The sequence below is a fragment of the Anomaloglossus baeobatrachus genome, chromosome 3, assembly GCF_048569485.1.
Source record: "Anomaloglossus baeobatrachus isolate aAnoBae1 chromosome 3, aAnoBae1.hap1, whole genome shotgun sequence".
NCBI classification, from domain to species: Eukaryota; Metazoa; Chordata; class Amphibia; order Anura; family Aromobatidae; genus Anomaloglossus; species Anomaloglossus baeobatrachus.
In genome coordinates this window covers 17,762,781-17,782,994 of record NC_134355.1, presented here as the reverse complement: position 1 = coordinate 17,782,994, position 20,214 = coordinate 17,762,781, and the positions used below count along the sequence as shown (strand labels likewise).

Sequence of the window (20,214 nt, the reverse complement as noted above, 5' to 3'; positions counted from 1 at the left end):
GTCTAGCAGCCCTGGTCCCCTGTTATCCCCTGCTAACCCATGAGAGAAATCTGACTTTCTACAGTGTGTTCTATGGTAAACATTACCAGCGCCTATTCCTAAGGCGACCTCTTTCTTCAACATAAATCAGCAAATTGAATTTCCAGGATTTTACTCAGTTTATTTATTCCGATGAAGAAAGAAGACTTCACTGCAGTCTTATAAGGCCCATACAGATAACACCAATGAAGCAAAGAAGTAAATATATCTTTTTCATGTGTTGGGAAAAATCATGGTTTCATGGTGTCCTAAGGTTCTTTATCCAGATGGACAACAAAAACCATACCCCGCAGCTCTTAAAAAGTGAGTCTCCAGACACCACAGGTCACTAGACCTCATTCGACCAGTTCCAGGTCTGCATCTTGGACAGAGCCATACGGTATAGCACATAATTAAATCTGTAAGGGGGCCTCTGGGAATGCCACTCACATTTCTATAATGCATTATGCGCGGAATATCAGAAGTTCTGGAGAATCAGTCTTTGGCAAAGAATGACAAACCCAAAATGGTTACTTGCTAAATCCCATTTGTGGTTCTGCTGCTAAAGGGCGATGAAGTCTAATTTACCATAAATTTTCTTTCCTTTAGTCCAAAGCAGCAAGAAGAAAATTTACTGTAAGAAGTTAGTTATTAACAAATATGTGAAACGTCATCCTTTAATGTGTCACACTAGGTACGGGGAAGTACCAAGGGAAGGGAAACTATGTGTCTAGGGAAGGGTTAGATGGTGATCCCCGACCAAGCCTATTGCTGGGCCATTGGTTCCCTCATCACCCCAGATAGGTTCCACACCTATGCGCTGAGCAGGACACTGGACCCGAGGCTGACCCTGATCTAGGTCCTAGGTAGGGAGTTGATAGGATGAGCTCTTTGTTAACCCCACTAAGTGCTAAAGGACACACAGGGATGACAACAAATAACTTATCTCCAGTTGACTCACTGAGAAAAACTGCAACAACCACCAAGATTCTCCAGATAAATGCAAGCCTCTTGCTTGCACTGAAGAATTGATAAAGATGTATCAAATATCACCAGCACCGAGTAATAGAAAGTTACGGTATATAAGGATGAGGGAAGTACAAATGAACAGCAGCTGACAGGCTGAGGAAATCTGCAGGGTCCTAAAGGGAAAAGGAAGAAAACCAAGCAGAAATAATACAAGGTCAGGGAGCAGATTGTGCAGCCAAATGCTGAGACCTTCTATAGCCGGACACCACAGGACTGTCTGTCATGCGTAACACAATGCATCCTTGGCAAGGCTCAGGGGCAAAGTGTTCTTTTCCATTCCTTTGTTTGTTCCATGTGGCCAACTTCCTCAAGATGACTTCCTCGTCTGACAAAATGGTACCAAAGAAACCTACAGCTCAGTGCAAAAAATCAACAACACACAAGTCCTCCTACAGCTCCATAGTTGCAAAAATAAAATGTAAGGGATCTGGAAAAATGGCAACAAATTATTTTTTTTTATTGCAAAGTTCATAATTATTTTTTAAACCATTAAAATAATAACCAGGATCTACACATTTTTGGTATTGCCGTAATACTACCGGCCTGAAGGATCATGTTGACGGATCATTTTTACCATATAAAACTTCAACTCGTCCCACAAGTAAACAACCCCCTACACAACTACGTCAAAGGAAAAATAACACTGTTATTGCTTTTGGAAAAAGGTGAAGAAATTCCAAAGCGCCAAAAACAAAAATTGTCTGTGTCATTATTGGATTATAGACATATACAATACCAGAATGCATCACCACACTGCAGTTGAATATATACAGTATAATAATATTACACACATTAAAATATGTGTTTTTGATCAAGGATTATATGAGCCATCCACCACCGTCAAGGTGACCTTATGGATGGTCTCTAATTCTAGTGACACACGTCTCATCTAGGTCTCAAATAAACGTCATATGTACTGACATTTGGTGAGTTGTGTGTGTGATCGACAATAATTGTGAACTATCCTATTCTAATGAATGGGACAGATGCACAATACCTGATTATCGTATAGGACTATCCCAGATTGAGCGATAAATGTATGTCCTCATCTCAGGTTCTACATCATCTTCTCCACTCACTGTATTTTGTTTATAGCCAACGAGTCCTTTACAAGCTCAATCCTGCTCCTGAGGATTCCCAGACAATCAGAGCCTCATCATAGTTTGGTGAAGGTACTCTGAAGACTTCTTTCTATTGGCTACTACTCTGACATGAGTCCCCAGGGGTAGAGTTATAAAGCTGAACATGAAACAGAATTCTCCATAAAATGAGATCTCTGATGCCTAACAAGATCTGATTTCTTGCTATACCATTTCCCACATTCTGAGCATGCAAATGGCTTCTCCCCTGTGTGAATTCTTAGGTGTTCCACAAGACTTGATTTCCGAGTAAAACGTCTCCCACATTCAGGACATGAAAAGGGCTTCTCTCCTGTGTGAGTTCTCTGATGTAATTTAAGATAAGATTGCTTACTAAAGGATTTCTCACATTCTGAACATGAAAATGGCTTTTCTCCTCTGTGAGCTCTTAGATGGTCCTCAAGATTTGATTGGTGACTGAAATACTTCCCACATTCAATACATAAAAATTGCTTCTTCCCCATGTGAGATTTGTGATGTTTAACAAGAGCCAAATTGTTGCTAAAACATCTTCCACATTCTGAACATGAAAATGGCTTCTCCCTGGAGTGAATACTCTGATGATGAACAAAAGCTGAATTCTCCTTAAAACATTTCCCACATTCTAAGCATGAAAATGGCTTTTCCACCCTGTGAGTTTTTAGATGTACTGCAAGACTTGATTTCTGTCTGAAATACTTCCCACATTCAGGACAAGAAAACGGCTTCTCCCCTGTGTGAATTCTCTGATGTGATCTAACACTGGATTGCTGGGTAAAACATTTCCCACATTCTGAACATGAAAATGGCTTTTCCCCCCTGTGAGTTCTTCTATGGTGCTCAAGACATGATTTCCAACTGAAATACTTTCCACATTCGGGACACAAAAACGGTTTCTCCCCTGTGTGAATCCTCTGATGTTTGATAAGACCCGATTTGTTTCTAAAACATTTCCCACATTCAGAACATGGAAACGGCTTCTCCCCTGTGTGAGTTCTCAGATGATCTGTAAGTTTAGCACTCTTGCTAAAACACTTTCCACATTCAGGACATGTATATAGTCTCTCTCCCGTTTCACTTCTTGGATAATCCATGGGATTTGGTTTCTTACGAAGCCATGGCCACGGTTTCTCTTCTATGTGAATTATCTGATGCCTTACTAAATTAATTTCTCCCATAAAGGATTCCCCACATAGAGAACATGTAAATGGTATTTTATCTTTGTCAATTTTCTCAACCACAGAATTATTAGATTCCTTTTTAACAGGTTTGCCAGTCAGTGATTGATTAGATGAAGTTTTCTTGTGGCCAGCATTAGCAGTGGACAGATCTATGGTGGGAAGGACTAATAATACAATAGGAATTAAAGTAATAGCTTGTGAGCTATTGTTATCTTCTGCTTCAGAGCCAGAAAATAAAGGGTGATGTCCACTGGAGTCTGTCAAGCAATTTTCACCTGGAAGAAAACAAACTTTTTTTATTAAATTATTTAGCCAAAAACAAACAGGCTAATGTACAATTTAATTAAGTATATCATATTCACAGGTATAAAATTGAAGAAACAGCGTAGACAAACAACAAATAACGCAATACAAATCCACCCGCGCCTATTAACTAGTTAAATCTTGCTGTCGATCTCTGACAGCGGGACTTAACACACAAGACGCAAAAAATAAGTCATCACTGACCCCCAGATCCAGAAAAATGAGAACGTTACGGGTCTCAGAAAATGACAAAAGCCCAATTGTTTATTTTTTTTTACAAATTTCAGATTTTTGTTTCACTACTTAAATAAAAAAAAAAACTATACATGTTTGGTATCTACGAACTTGTACTGCCCTGGGGAATCATAATATCAGGTCTGTTTTACTATATAATGAACATGGCAAATAAAAAAACTCAAAAAACATTTTGGAATTGCACATTTTTTGCAATTTCACCGAACTTGTATTTTTTTCCCATTTTCCAGCATAATATGAGGCAGAATGAATGGTGTTTTTATAAAAGTACAGCTCGTCCCGCAAAAAACAAGCCATCATATGGCTATAGTGACGGAAACATAAAGACGGGCTCTTGAAAGAAGGCGAGGAAAAAACTAAAAATCACTGGGTGGAGAAGGGGTTAATATCGTAGTCTATGACATTGTTTTCTGTATTACAATTTATCATCCATTTGCCTGCATATGAGAGATATATAGAGTGTGTCCACCCATATCTTGTCCACTACCATTAACTTGAGAACGGCGGCAGTTATAGGCATAGAAGTGGTGTCTAGGTATAGTAAAGTAGCCATGCGCTACGCAATGAAACCACCTATAGTGCCACCTGGTGGATAACAACGGAGTTAGCATTTTTTTCTCGAAAACGGAACGAGATAGAGAAAAAAAGTAAATTACAAAGTTGTAGGGCATCATCAATTCCATACGACTCGACAACTTGCATTTCTGTATGCAAGGTGTCGATTCGTATTGAATTGATGATGCCCTACAACTTTGTAATTCACTTTCTTTCTCTATCTCATTCCGTTTGAGATAAAAATGCTAAATCCGTTGTTTTCCACAAGGTGGTGCTATAGGTGGTTTCATTGCGTAGCGCATGGCTACTTTACTATACCTAGACGCCACTTCTATGCCTATAGCTGCTGCCGTTCTCAAGTTAATGGCGGTGGACAGGATATGGGTGGACACACTGTATGTCTTCCTGGATCAGCCACAATTTTTTTTTATGTCTGTATGTTTTGTCCCTTGTTTGTAAATCTCCCTCTCTCTTCATTTTTTAATGGTATCTGATAAAAGTTATTCATGTGTTTTACTACAATTATTGATATCCAGAACAATCTATTTTATTTTTTTTCTTGCCATTAATGTGCATATTAAGTTCGATTTCTATACATTGATTTAGAAGCATGTGAGTCAAGATATATGCACATTTTGTTTTCAAAATCTTATGTGAAGAAGATGGTGGTGACAAAGTGGATGGGCGCTCAGTCCGCAACCATTAATGAATAGATAGCGCTCATTAACGCTATGTTACCCCAAAAGAAATGGCTATACTATCACCAGCATCACACTGAAAAATTACACAACATTTTAGACAAATTGCTGCCAGCTCCTCACTCTCCCACAGAGTCTCGTTTATCACACTAATTTCTTATTTTCCAGGAGAGATAACTCTTGTTCTCTGGGTTCTTTACTGTTCTTTTAGGATGAATACTCGTAAATTATAATAGTTTAAGGTGACCTTGTACATACAGTCATATGAAAAAGTTTGTGCACCCCTATTAATGTTAACCTTTTTTCTTTATAACAATTTGGGTTTTTGCTATTTCAGTTTCATATATCTAATAACTGATGGACTGAGTAATATTTCTGGATTGAAATGAGGTTTATTGCACTAACAGAAAATGTGCAATCCGCATTTAATCAAAATTTGACCGGTGCAAAAGTATGGGCACCTCAACATAAAAGTGACATTAATATTTTGTAGATCCTCCTTTTGCAGAAATCACAGCCTCTAGTCGCTTCCTGTAGCTTTTAATGAGTTCCTGGATCCTGGATGAAGGTAGATTTGACCATTCCTGTTTACAAAACAATTCCAGTTCAGTTAAGTTTGATGGTCGCCGAGCATGGACAGCCGCTTCACATCATCCCACAGATGTTCAATGATATTCAGGTCTGGGAACTGGGATGGCCATTCCAGAACATTGTAATTGTTCCTCTGCATGAATGCCTGAGTAGATTTGGAGCGGTGTTTTGGATCATTGTCTTGCTGAAATATCCATCCCCTGCGTAACTTCAACTTCGTCACTGATTCTTGCACATTATTGTCAAGAATCTGCTGATACTGAGTTGAATCCATGCGACCTTCAACTTTAACAAGATTCCAGGTGCCGGCATTGGCCACACAGCCCCAAAGCATGATGGAACCTCCACCAAATTTTACTGTGGGTAGCAAGTGCTTTTCTTAGAATGCCGTGTTTTTTTGCCTCCATGCATAACGCCTTTTTGTATGACCAAACAACTCAATCTTTGTTTCATCAGTCCACAGGACCTTCTTCCAAAATGTAACTGGCTTGTCCAAATGTGCTTTTGCATACCTCAGGCGACTCTGTTTGTGGCGTGCTGCAGAAACGGCTTCTTTCGGATCACTCTCCCATACAGCTTCTCCTTGTGCAACGTGCGCTGTATTGTTGACCGATGCACAGTGACACCATCTGCAGCAAGATGATGCTGCAGGTCTTTGGAGGTGGTCTGTGGATTGTCCTTGACTGTTCTCACCATTCTTCTCTGCCTTTCTGATATTTTTCTTGGCCTGCCACTTCTGGGCTTAACAAGAACTGTACCTGTGTTCTTCCATTTCCTTACTATGTTCCTCACAGTGGAAACTGACAGTTTAAATCTCTGAGACAACTTTTTGTACCTTCCCCTGAACAACTATGTTGAATAATCTTTGTTTTTAGATCACTTGTAGTTGTTTTGAGGAGCCCATGATGCCACTCTTCATAGGAGATTCAAATAGGAAAACAACTTGCAAGTGGCCACCTTACATACCTTTTCTCATGATTGGATACACGTGGCTATGAAGTTCAAAGCTCAATGAGGTTACAAAACCGCTTTAGTGCTTTAGTAAGTCAGTAAAAAGTAGTTAGGAGTGTTCAAATCAAGAAATTGATAAGGGTCCCCATACTTTTGCACCAGTCAAATTTTGTTTAAATGGGGATTGCACATTTTCTGTTAGTACAATAAACCTTATTTCAATCCAGAAATATTCCTCAGTCCATCAGTTATTAGATATATGACACTGAAATAGCAAAAACCCAAATTGTTATAAAGAAAAAAGGTTAACATTAATAGGGGTGCCCAAACTTTTTCATATGACTGTAGGTGTGTCCTCCTCCTCTCTACAGACTCCTCAATGTCCTCCTCCTCGCTACAGACTCCTCCATGTCCTCCTCCTCTCTCCAGACCCCCTAAAAAGTCTGGATTCTTCTAATACTAGAATACCATTTAATTTACAACATGAGAACATTAGAAGTATCCCTAACAAACATGACATAGGGAATCTAGACGACTCTCAGACCTGTCCTCTCCTCTACAGCCCAGGACGCTCTCCTCTTACCCGGGGATGTGATGGACGGGGGCTCCTCCATCATGACCTCCTTGTACAGATCCTTGTGTCCTTCTAGATACTCCCACTCCTCCATGGAGAAATAGACGGTGACGTCCTGACACCTTATAGGGACCTGACACACACAATGAGCCGTCATTAGCAGACCCCTCCCCCGGCAGCGGTATTGTATAATGTCCCAGCATTCCCGGCAGCGCTCACCTCTCCGCTCAGCAGCTCAGTGATCCTGTGGGTCAGTTCTAGGATCTTCTGCTCATGTATCAGTGAATGAGGTGGAGGCTCGGTGATGGCACTCGGGGTCCTGCTCCGTCCTCTTGACACACGGGGGGTCACACACTCCCCAGACGACGTCTTCACTACTGTGTGATCCTGTGTATGGGGAGACGCCGGTCACTACACAGGGGCTGAGAATCCTCCACCTTCCCCGTCATTTCCCTGCTTTATTCCTAGAGATCAGAGTGATGTGATGTGAAGCTCTCACCTCTCCAGTGATCCAGTAGATTATCTCCAGGGTGAGGTCTAATATCCGAGCCGCCATGTGGTCTCTGTCCTGCTCCATTCTCGGGGGGCCACTGATGGAATGGACCAGCGTCTAGTAAAGTATATAAAAAAAAAAAAAAAAAAAAAAAAAAAAAAAGCACATAAGGAACTGCCAGAAACAAGAAGGAATCAATGGAAAATCACTATAATAAAGTTATTGATCTCATATGAAGCCTCCAGCTGATTTCAGCCATCTTGGATACTGTTTTGCTGTAATACTTGACCTCGGCACTTAAGAAATTAAACTGATTACTTTGATCAGACGGACTCAACATTCATCTAACCATTTTACACCACGACAGAAATGTTCCTGACATTGTTTCTCTACATAACATGATCTCAGTCTATCATGAAGTGGACACTGATAGACTTAAGGCCGCTTTACACGTTTCGCTTTATCGTGCGTTTACATGTGTGATCGCACCCGCCCCCATCGTTTGTGCGATACGGGCAATTTGTTGCCCGTGTTGCACAAACTCGGTAACCCTCGTCACACATACTTACCTCCCGCAAGACCTCTCTGTGGGCGGTGAACATCCTCTTCCTGAAGGGGGAGGGACGTTCAACGTCACAGCGACATCACACAGCGGCCAGCCAATAGAAGCGGAGGGGCGGAGATGAGCGGGATGTAACATCCCGCCCACCTCCTTCCTTCCGCATTGCCGGCGGAACCCAGGTAAGCTGCAGTTCATCGTTCCCGGGGTGTCACAGGGAGCGACGTGTGCTGCCTCGGAAACGATGAACAACCGGCGCGCAGAAGAACGTTCGTTTTTTTTTGAAAATGAGCGACGTGTCAACGAGCAACGATAAGGTGAGTATTTTTGCTCGTTCACAGTCGCTCATTTGTGTTACACGCTACGATATCTCTAACGATGCCGGATGTGCGTCACTAACGACGTGACCCCGATGACATATCATTAGATATATCGTAGCGTGTAACGTGCTCTTAATTCTACCATCATTGCTTTTACAGTAAAGAACACTTTCACCATCATTGGAGATTGAAACTTCTTTTCTCCAGTAAAAGTACACTTGTGTTTTTCCCTTGTGAAGACCCTACTGTGAAAAGCTGCTCACCATATTTCTCACATTTATATATTTGTACATATTAATCACATTCTCCTCTTAGAGGTCTCTTATGACTATTTCTCCTCATATCTAATGTTCTACTGATCCTGTTTGGGACCAGCATTTTTGACACCAGAAAACGTAAAAAAATATGAATTGCAGCGATTTGCTCTAAGGCTGCTTTCACACATCCGGTGTTTCCTGTGCGGCACAATCCGGCGCGTTGCAGAAAAACCGCAACCGGTTTTTTTGCCGCCGGTTGCGTTTCTTTTGCATAGACCTTCATTAGTACCGGATTGTGCCGCATGGCCTTGCGTTCGGTCCGGTTTTTGCCGCATGCGGCAGATTTAGCCGATGCGGCGGCCGGATGGAACGATGCCTGGCACGTTTTTTTGTCCGGCAAAAAAAAAACGCATCGCGCTGCATCCTGCGATTTGCAATGCATGCCTATGGACGCCGCATGCGGCGTCCTACGGCAAACACCGCATCCGGCCGCCGCATGCGGTTTTTTCCACTGCGCATGCTCAGTAGCGTGCCAGAAGCGGCAAAAACCGGACGGGCCGCATGTCAAAAACTTATGCAAAGGATGCGGTTTCGTCGCCGCATCCGTTGCATAGGTTTTAGAGCCGGATTGGCCGGCTCTGCTAAAACCGGAGGTGTGAAAGCAGCCTAAATTTCCTAAAAGATGAAAACTCAGAAAAGAAAACAACGTACGTCAGATACAGACAGCCGTGGACTTCTGCTGTTTTCTGGGTTTTTATGCTGAGCGTTTGCTCACATGTTATTCAATGAGGCAGTGCTCATCTGCAAGATTTTTCTCTTCTGTAATCAGACTGAGAAAAAAAATCCCAGCATGCTGCGTATGATGAAGTCAATGAGCGCAAGAAAAAAATTGGACGACACATGGAACAAGCCTAAAAAGCAGTAGAATAAACTCAACATGAAAGACTTTAAAAGGGAAGAAGTCTGTCTCAAATATAGGGGGATGCAAAATTATATATCTGCAGGATATCTATCAAATATTTATCTAATATCTTTCTATCATCTATCTGTCATGTACGTGGGTGTGGAGCCACTGCACCACAGACCAGGCTTACCCTGGATGGGCGTGACTAAGTGCCCACTGGGTATTCACCAGAGTCCATGATGGTGGAGTTGGACTTGGCTACTGGAGGACATCAGGTACCACTCCAGGGCAGTACCCGCACTGTAGCACCTGACTTCAGGGGTCAGGGATGCAGGTATGGACTAGAAGTATCAGGCAGAACAGGATCACAGGCAGGGTGGATACTGGGACTGGTTCAGATGGAACAGCTAGTACAGACGTGACAGGTTCAGGTATGGATTCGGGTACGGACAGGACCACGGGTTCTGGCACTTAGGACAGGTTCTGGTGCACAGGCGAGTACAGGGACCTGACAACAAACAAGTAAGATCAAGACATGCTAGAGACTGAAGGTGCTCAGGCACCTCCCTATAGGGGAGGGTGCCTTAAATACATAGTGCCTCTCAGCAATAGGCTGGGGACACTTCTGGAGTTCGCCTGCTGCCCCATTAAGAAGCATGGAGCATGACCACACCTTAATCACGTTACAGGGAAACCATTTCAATGTGCGCCATCCCTGGGAGCAGGAAACACAGTTGGTCGACCGGAGTGGTGAGTCTGCTGATGTTCCTGCCGGGTGGAGGAAGCGGGACAGTGCAGGGACACAGCTTTACCCCATCTTTATCTTTATATATGATTGCTTTATTACCTTTGTCAAATCACTTTTAAGTTTACAAACATTATGTAAAAGATAATGTTAACCCCTCCACCACCCGGTGATTTTCCGTTTTTCATTTTAGTTTTTTCTCCTCTTTTCCAAGGGCTATAACTTATTTATTTTTCTGTCCCAAAGCGACGTGAGGGCTTGTTTTTTGCAGGATGAGTTGTACTTTTTAATAAAATCATTGATTTTACCATATACAGTTAGGTCCAGAAATATTTGGACAGTGACACAATTTTCGCGAGTTGGGCTTTGCATGCCACCACATTGGATTTGAAATGAAACCTCTACAACAGAATTCAAGTGCAGATTGTAACGTTTAATTTGAAGGTTTGAACAAAAATATCTGATAGAAATTGTAGGAATTGTCACATTTCTTTACAAACACTCCACATTTTAGGAGGTCAAAAGTAATTGGACAAATAAACCAAACCCAAAAAAAAAAATTTTTATTTTCAATATTTTGTTGCGAATCCTTTGGAGGCAATCACTGCCTTAAGTCTGGAACCCATGGACATCACCAAACGCTGGGTTTCCTCCTTCTTAATGCTTTGCCAGGCCTTTACAGCCGCAGCCTTCAGGTCTTGCTTGTTTGTGGGTCTTTTCGTCTTAAGTCTGGATTTGAGCAAGTGAAATGCATGCTCATTTGGGTTAAGATCTGGTGATTGACTTGGCCATTGCAGAATGTTCCACTTTTTTGCACTCATGAACTCCTGGGTAGCTTTGGCTGTATGCTTGGGGTCATTGTCCATCTGTACTATGAAGCGCCGTCCGATCAACTTTGCGGCATTTGGCTGAATCTGGGCTGAAAGTATATCCCGGTACACTTCAGAATTCATCCGGCTACTCTTGTCTGCTGTTATGTCATCAATAAACACAAGTGACCCAGTGCCATTGAAAGCCATGCATGCCCATACCATCACGTTGCCTCCACCATGTTTTACAGAGGATGTGGTGTGCCTTGGATCATGTGCCGTTCCCTTTCTTCTCCAAACTTTTTTCTTCCCATCATTCTGGTACAGGTTGATCTTTGTCTCATCTGTCCATAGAATACTTTTCTAGAACTGAGCTGGCTTCATGAGGTGTTTTTCAGCAAATGTAACTCTGGCCTGTCTATTTTTGGAATTGATGAATGGTTTGCATCTAGATGTGAACCCTTTGTATTTACTTTCATGGAGTCTTCTCTTTACTGTTGACTTAGAGACAGATACACCTACTTCACTGAGAGTGTTCTGGACTTCAGTTGATGTTGTGAACGGGTTCTTCTTCACCAAAGAAAGTATGCAGCGATCATCCACCACTGTTGTCATCCGTGGACGCCCAGGCCTTTTTGAGTTCCCAAGCTCACCAGTCAATTCCTTTTTTCTCAGAATGTACCCGACTGTTGATTTTGCTACTCCAAGCATGTCTGATATCTCTCTGATGGATTTTTTCTTTTTTTTCAGCCTCAGGATGTTCTGCTTCACCTCAATTGAGAGTTCCTTAGACCGCATGTTGTCTGGTCACAGCAACAGCTTCCAAATGCAAAACCACACACCTGTAATCAACCTCAGACCTTTTAACTACTTCATTGATTACAGGTTAACGAGGGAGACGCCTTCAGAGTTAATTGCAGCCCTTAGAGTCCCTTGTCCAATTACTTTTGGTCCCTTGAAAAAGAGGAGGCTATGCATTACAGAGCTATGATTCCTAAACCCTTTCTCCGATTTGGATGTGAAAACTCTCATATTGCAGCTGGGAGTGTGCACTTTCAGCCCATATTATATATATAATTGTATTTCTGAACATGTTTTTGTAAACAGCTAAAATAACAAAACTTGTGTCACTGTCCAAATATTTCTGGACCTAACTGTATGTGACGCCCTGGACTATCAGGTCGTCACAGGGTATTGTGCAATATCCACCTCCTCCTTCGTTATGGGTCCCCAACTACATGGTGTTGCCAACATCAGTCAATGAAAATCCTAGGTACACTCTGCACTACACCCACCAGACACACCAGTGGACGGCCTGAGTGGAATAGGGTCGCCCACTTGGGGAGTTGGTTAAGGGGAGGTCAGGAGTGTCAGTTCAGTGCAGAGCAGTTGAGTAGCAGAGAGTGAAGGAGAGAAGGTCAGGAGCCGGGCTCCTTGGACGCAATTAGGTGGCAGACGGTGGTCTAGGCCTAGTAGGAGCTGAACCACCGGTCGCAGGGGATCGTGACAAGGGGCACGGAACTGTCGAGAAGGACAGCCTTCGGCCTTGTATCATCACCGGGCTGGGACCAGGGCACGACGGGGTACGTGGACCCTAGGTCAGAGAGTAGCTTCAGGCAACCTGACAATTCACCCGACGAGAACGGAGCCTTCAAGATCCGCTCTCCACTGCTCCAAAATTGGGGTACTAGCGCAACGAGGGGGATAGGACTTTCCACAAAAACGGTCCAGAAAATCCCAAGCGTGAACCCTGAGAACAAGCTCCCACAGTTAGCCACACTGGGGAGCAGGACCCGACTAGTTTTATGCTACCAGGACCACCAGGAGAGAGAACTTAGTGTCAGGAGGCAGGTCACGGATCACCAGGCAGCACCATTTAGGACGGGACCCGAACTAGCTTCCCTCAGCGGCAGCGGTGTCCAGAACTTTGGTTTATCCAGTTGTCGGTGTCAGCTCTGTGGACTGAGTGAGTACGCAAGTGACCCCCTTCACTCCCCACGGCACTCCCCAAACACCATCACCAAGTTCCCGGGGCATCTCCCTACCCGTGGAGGGTTCAAACACCTAGCTGCCCCATTCCATCACCACCGGGTACTCCCAACTGCAGCGGTGGTACTCCAAATTACCACATACCACGAGTAGCGTCACGAACTTTAACACAATCCCCTGTAAATACCCCCCTTCATTTTAGTGGCCACACGACCCCTGGGTCCGGAGACCCCTCGAACCACCGCGGATCCGGATCCAAGCAGCCCGGCTGCTGGCACGGGGGTGGCACATATAGTGTACTGAAAAATCGGGGAAAGAATTGCAAAAAAAAAGTGCAATTCCACAATTGTTTTTTATTGATGTTCAGTACATGGTAACACTGACCTGGTAATATGACTCTCCCGGCCAGTACGAGTTATAGTTTTTTGTTTTTGGAGCCATTTTCCGACACCTGTAATGATCTAATTTTTTGGGATTTGGGGCTGTGTGATGGCTTATTTTTCGCAATGCCCTGCACATGAGGTAAGTGACATATTCAATCAGAAGAACTCTAGTACATTTCTAATTGGCGGTATTTGCTAATATTATTATTATTATTACACCTACTACATATTGAGATAGGATTTTGGAGTTTGGAATACGCCTTTAATAAAATCTTATATAAACCCAGAAATCATTTATACCGACCACAGCCGACAATACCCGGATCTGATGGAGCCTCCGGTACACGGCGGGCGGAGGAGGTTAGAAGAAGCTTCATTACTTCAATCTATAGAGGATCTGTAGAGATCTCACCTCATCCACCTGATGATCCCGGGGGACATCTTCCTCCTTTTCTGGCCGATCCTGGGAATATAGAGGACGGGGACTTCTCTCCGGGGGATTTCTCGGACTGGATCCATCTGTAGGAAATAACGGCAGTGATGAATACATTGTCTGTATGTGATGAGCAGATGATGGGGAATCTAGACGACTCTCAGCCCTGTCCTCTCCTCTACAGCCCAGGACGCTCTCCTCTTACCCGGGGATGTGATGGACGGGGGATCCTCCATCATGACCTCCTTGTACAGATTCTTGTGTCCTTCTAGATACTCCCACTCCTCCATGGAGAAATAGACGGTGACGTCCTGACACCTTATAGGGACCTGACACACACAATGAGCCGTCATTAGCAGACCCCTCCCCCGGCAGCGGTATTGTATAATGTCCCAGCATTCCCGGCAGCGCTCACCTCTCCGCTCAGCAGCTCAGTGATCCTGTGGGTCAGTTCTAGGATCTTCTGCTCATGTATCAGTGAATGAGGTGGAGGCTCGGTGATGGCACTCGGGGTCCTGCTCCGTCCTCCTGACACACGGGGGGTCACACACTCCCCAGACGACGTCTTCACTACTGTGTGATCCTGTGTATGGGGAGACGCCGGTCACTACACAGAGGCTGAGAATCCTCCACCTTCCCCGTCATTTCCCTGCTTTATTCCTAGAGATCAGAGGGATGTGATGTGAAGCGCTCACCTCTCCAGTGATCCAGTAGATTATCTCCAGGGTGAGGTCTAATATCCGAGCCGCCATGTGCTCTCTGTCCTGCTCCATCCTCGGGGGGCCGCTGATGGGAAGGATCAGCGTCTAGTAAAGGGAAAGAGTCCTCCTGATCATAAGGAGCCTGACAAGAGACAGAGGAAAATCAGATGTGAAATAATCATAAGGAACTTGAGGAGATAAGGAGGAATCGGAGGAAAATCAGATCTCAGATGACATCTTACACAAGTGTCGATGCTAAATGCCGGGGTCAGACATTCGTATTCTCCATCAGTCCACAGCAGCGATTCTTCATAAGGACCAGACCGGTGGATGAGAATAATAGTGACATCACTGCTAGCAGTAACCCAGAGACTATGGGCGGAAGAGGGGGAGGGGATGAGGGAAAAGTAACGGCACAGGGGAATGAATGAGAGAGCGGAGCACCGAACACAAATCACATCTATTCTTCCCGGTCACTGCCCTGCAGATGCCACCTCCTGGTGGCGACAGGTCCTGAGGTGACGTCACAGTCATGTGATCAGTTAAAGGGAAGAAATAATCTAAATGTTAGAGACTATAGGACCTTTGATGACATCACATGGTGACATAACAGGAAGTCACACAGCTTTACTCCGCCCCTTCTGAGACTGATCACATGACATCACCACAGATCCTGCAGTCATTACTACAGATAATTGTGTCTGAGTTTTGTACGGACGCCAGGTCTGCGTAGAGACACGGACATGTGAATAGCACCATAGCTTATAATGGCTGCGTGCTGTCTGACCGAAGGGGCTTATAATGGCTGCGTGCTGTCTGACCGAAGGGGCTTATAATGGCTGCGTGCTGTCTGACCGAAGGGGCTTATAATGGCTGCGTGCTGTCTGACCTAGGCTGCGTGCTGTCTGACCGAAGGGGCTTATATTATTCCAGAAATATACCTCAGTCCCTGACTGGAGTAACGTGTCCGGTGGAGTACGGCAGCCGAAGGATGCACCAAACTCATTAAAGGGGTTGTCCGCCCAGTCCCCATAGTCAGCAATTGGCGATTTTCCGTATTTTCCCTCCCCTTCTTCCAAGAGCCTTAACCTCTTTATTTTTCTGTCAATATTGCCATATGAGGGCTTGTTTTTTTTGCAGGATGATTTGTACTTTAGATTGAAATCATTCATTCTGCCCCATATTGTACTGGAAAATGGGAAAAAAATCCAAATGTGGTGAAAAATGTAAGAAAAGTGCAACTCCACTATTGTTTTGGGTGGTTTCATTTGCCATGTTCACTATATGGTAAAAACTGACTTGGCAGTATTATTTCCCCAGTCAGTAAGGCTATGTTCACACGTTGCGTTTTTTCCCGCGTTTCTGCAGCGTTTTTCGCAGCAGCGTTTTTGCGCTAAAACGCATGCGTTTTTGTTTTCCAGCAAAGTCTATGGGAAAAGCAGAAATCCTGTCTGCACTTTGCTTTTTTTTCTGCAGCGTTTAATTTGCATATTTGTGGTCAAAAACCATGCTGAAAAAGAAGCAGCATGTCAGTTGTTTTTGCCATTTCTGCAGCGTTTCCTTAACATTGGAGTCAATGAGAAATGGCAAAATGCAACCAAAAGCACAATTCCTGCGTTTTTCATGCCTTTTACCTGCTTTTCCACTGCGTTTTTGGCTCCAAAAACGCATGCTTTTCTGGACAAAAATTAATGGGTTCTAATGTTCCTTTACACACACACAATAACCGAAAATTTAAATGTTAAAAAATAATAAACTTCACCTATTTTTCTGTTAAAATGTGCATAACCACTATTTTTTCATTAAAATTGATAATTTCCCATATAGTTTTATTAAAAGTTAATTTAAATCCCTTCCCTCTGTTGCTTGTGTTAATATCTGGTATGTTTGTAACTGACCCCTCCATCACCCTCTCCCCACTTTCTTTATGACCTCCTTGTTTACTCTGCCCATGCTATCTTGACTCAGCTTTAGGCCAGTTTCAGACGTCCATGTTTAATCAGGTACCAGTCACACGCATGGTTATGGTCACACGTGTGTCATACATGTGTCACACATGTGACATCCGTGTTTGCATATATGTGACAGGTACCCGGAGAAAACACTTGTCTGCGAAATAAAAAGATTTTCCATATTTACCTTGTTTCTTCGGTTCTGCTGCCTCTCGATCCTGACCCCCGCTCATTATATTCATCAATTGTTCACTGCACTCAGGACAGGAAGCCTGAGCAGCGCTGAGACAGTACTGGGTACAGCACCGCCGAGAGCAGCACCGCGGGGACAGGCGAGTATTCTGCAAGCACAGTGACATCCAGGAGGTCATCGGAATTCCCAATGAACTCTAATGACATCCTGATGACACCCGCACTACAGCTTCACGGGTTAATCAGAGTTTATTTCAAACTATGATATGTCCCCGACGCTGTCCCCACGATGCTCCGGCTTCCAGGTTCTCACTACACACACACACACACACACACACACATGTATACACTGAGCAGATATACACACAAAGCAGACACACATGGATACACCGAGCACACACACACATATAGCGCACATGCATGTATACACTGAACGAACACACACACACTCACTCTGCTGTACACTCACCCAGCGTTGCGGTCCCCGGCTCTGAAGTTCCCAGCGCTGCTCTGGCTTCCTGGTCCTCTGGGCACTGAATATTCAGTGAGTATAATGAGCGGGGGTCAGGAGCGGGAGGCAGCAGAGCCGGAGACAGCAGCGCTGGAGAGAGGTAAATATAGAAAATCTTTTTATTAAAAAGAACTGTGTTTTCTCCGGTACGTGTCACACTGATGTCATACGGATCACATCAGTGTGCAATCCGTGTGACACCCGTGCTGCCGGAGAAAAAACGGACATGCCTAAGTGTGGGGTTATGAGAGGTCACACGGTCCGTGTGAAAACACGGACATGTGAGTAACAACATGTGAGTAATAAAATAATAACATGGGTTCATGTGGCATTCGTGTTAAAAACGGATGTCACACGTACCTGAAACACGGACGTCTGAAACCAGCCTTAATTTGAGTGATCTAGATAAGTTACGACGCCTCCCCTTCACAGCTCATTGCACTTGTATGTGTTTATATTGTGGCCCTAAAGTCTGCATAATACTTTAGTATGCACCATATAAGTATGATGCAATAAATTAAACCAGAATTGGGCCGCAAAGGACTTGAAGGTAACTGTGTGTCGCCCAGGAAATGGGGTACTCAGACCCGGGCAGTGTATCACTGGGGAATGTCACTTTGGTGGCCGTTGCCTGGTCCCGTGTCCTGGGGGCTTTTTTTAAAAGGGGAGTATTTACAGGGAAGATTAGAGTCATTAGTGTGACACCACCTGCGGGTTGCAGTTAAGATGGTGGAACCACCGCTGCCGGGTTGGCTATCCCTAGGGCTGGTGGCAATGGCAGCTGTGGTGGTGGGCCCTCCGCAGGTAGGGCTGAGCCTAGGGAGCTGTATGGTGGAAGCTCCGGAAAAAGGGAGGCCACATCGGGGTTGTAATTAACAGTCTCTACTCACTCTTGGACCCTTGGACGGCTGGTTGAGGTCCCTGTATTTCCAGTACCAGCGTGATGACTCGGTTGCTCTGTCCCCGGCACCCTCAGTGTGTTTTGGGTCCCCGTAGCTTGAAGCAGTTTGGGGGCCCGACTGTCCCTTATTGTGGCAGTCTCCTCGTCCATACGGAGGGCAGTGTGGACCCTGTAGGGCTGGTCTGTGTCCCAAACCCTGATCCTTGCTTTACTGCTGGTGCCCCCGGATCTGTGGGTCAGCGAGGTCCGTGAAGGTCCCCTAACTGTGCAGGTATTTGCCAGACCGTCTGAAACTGTCGCCTGACCTAGGGCCCTGTGTCCCATAGGTGCTCTGGTCCCAGCGGTACTTGGGTGTACCCGCCCTGGTGACCACTTTCCTGTGCCCCGGGTCACCGTTACACGACCCAGCTCAAGGCACGTCTCTCTCCTTCACTGTCCACTACTGACTGCTTATTGTTCACTCCCACCAGGCTGTCTAGTCCCCTGGTCTGGCTCTGCCCTCTAGGTGGCCATCCCCTTGGGTCTGACTAGTCCATGCCCCCTGGTGTGTCGTGGGAACTAAGATTTTAGTGTGTGTAGGTGTTACTGGCACTGGTGTTCCAGGTCCCAGGGGGTAGGCCCTGCATCCTTGTAAGGATGCAGTACCTAGTAGTGCGCTGAGTGGCTCAGGAGCGCTACAACTGGATACAGAGACTCTGTAAACAATGTTTGTATGTCTCTTTACACTCACCCGTATAATACTTCATTTCTTACATACCCCTCTGATCTCTAAACCCAATAATGAACTATTCATATCTCCCTCCATCCTCCTCACCCATCTCATCTCATCCTCCGATCTGTTCATCCACATAACACCCTCTGTCTCCAGACACACAAGGCTATCTCATAGCCTCTCCTGCTCCCACCTACTAACACTCTCGCTGCTCCTTCTCATTTCTAGTGATATCTCTCCAGATCCTGGCCCTCCTCACCACATTCCCACTGTCGCTTCTATCCCCATCCACGATCTATCACAAATTTTCTAACCTTATCCCCATTCATCCAGCACTCACTCCGCCAGTGTCTCTAACAAGGGCTCTATGGAACGCTCGCTCTTTCTGTAATAAACTTTCCTACATCCTTGACCATTTCATCACTAAGAAACTCTCCATCATCGGCATTACTTAAACTTGGCTGAAACAGCCTCTCCTGCAGCACTTTCTTATGGTGGTCTCCAACTCTCTCACACCCCCCGCCCCAGTAACAAGCTTGTGGAGGAGTTGGTTTTCTCCTGTCCCACAAATGCTCTTTTACCCCAATTCCACTGCCACCCTCCATTACTGTCCCCTCTTTTGAGGTGCACTCCGTCCGCATCTACTCCCGCTCCAATGTCCAACTGGCTGTCATTTACCGCTCCCCTAGGCCAGCCACTGCCTTATTTGACCATTTCACCACCTGGCTACTACATTTCCTTTCCACTAACATCTCCACTGTCATCATGGGAAACTTCAACATCTCCATTGACACTTCTCACTCATCTGTATCTGTTATCTATAAACTTTTAACACTCGCTGCCTCCTTCGGCCTCACCCAATGTTCCTCTGCAGCTACTCACAAAGATGGCCATATGCTGGACCTCATCTTCACCTGCCTCTGTTCCCTATCTAACCTCTCTAATGCACCTTTCCCCCGTCTCACCACAACCTTCTCACATTCTCTTCCCTCTCTTCTCCAAGTACACAACCCCCCTCCACAAACTTTCACACCCTCGCAGAGATCTCAAACACCTTGACTTCCACTCACTTTCTCAGTC

General features: G+C 44.8%; 1 protein-coding gene and 1 long non-coding RNA gene across 2 annotated transcripts in view; both read right to left on the bottom strand.

Annotated features, from left to right (window-relative positions):
* The window catches only part of LOC142297144 (uncharacterized), an 87,576-nt gene extending 73,086 nt beyond the window's left edge, over nt 1-14,490 (bottom strand). Inside the window, exons 1-2 of the mRNA XM_075341419.1 lie at nt 14,371-14,490; nt 14,145-14,251 (exon numbers count right to left, since the gene is read on the bottom strand). Coding sequence (XP_075197534.1) covers nt 14,145-14,251; nt 14,371-14,455 — 192 coding nt within the window. The 5' untranslated portion in view covers nt 14,456-14,490. The remainder of the gene's footprint in view (nt 1-14,144; nt 14,252-14,370) is intronic.
* A 107-nt stretch (nt 14,491-14,597) lies between these two features.
* LOC142295905 (uncharacterized) lies at nt 14,598-15,379 on the bottom strand. The gene is made up of 3 exons (XR_012751561.1): nt 15,109-15,379; nt 14,861-15,008; nt 14,598-14,748 (listed from the first exon to the last, which is right to left on the bottom strand). It is a non-coding gene; the product is annotated as an uncharacterized LOC142295905 (long non-coding RNA).
* Between the last annotated feature and the right edge of the window lie 4,835 nt (nt 15,380-20,214).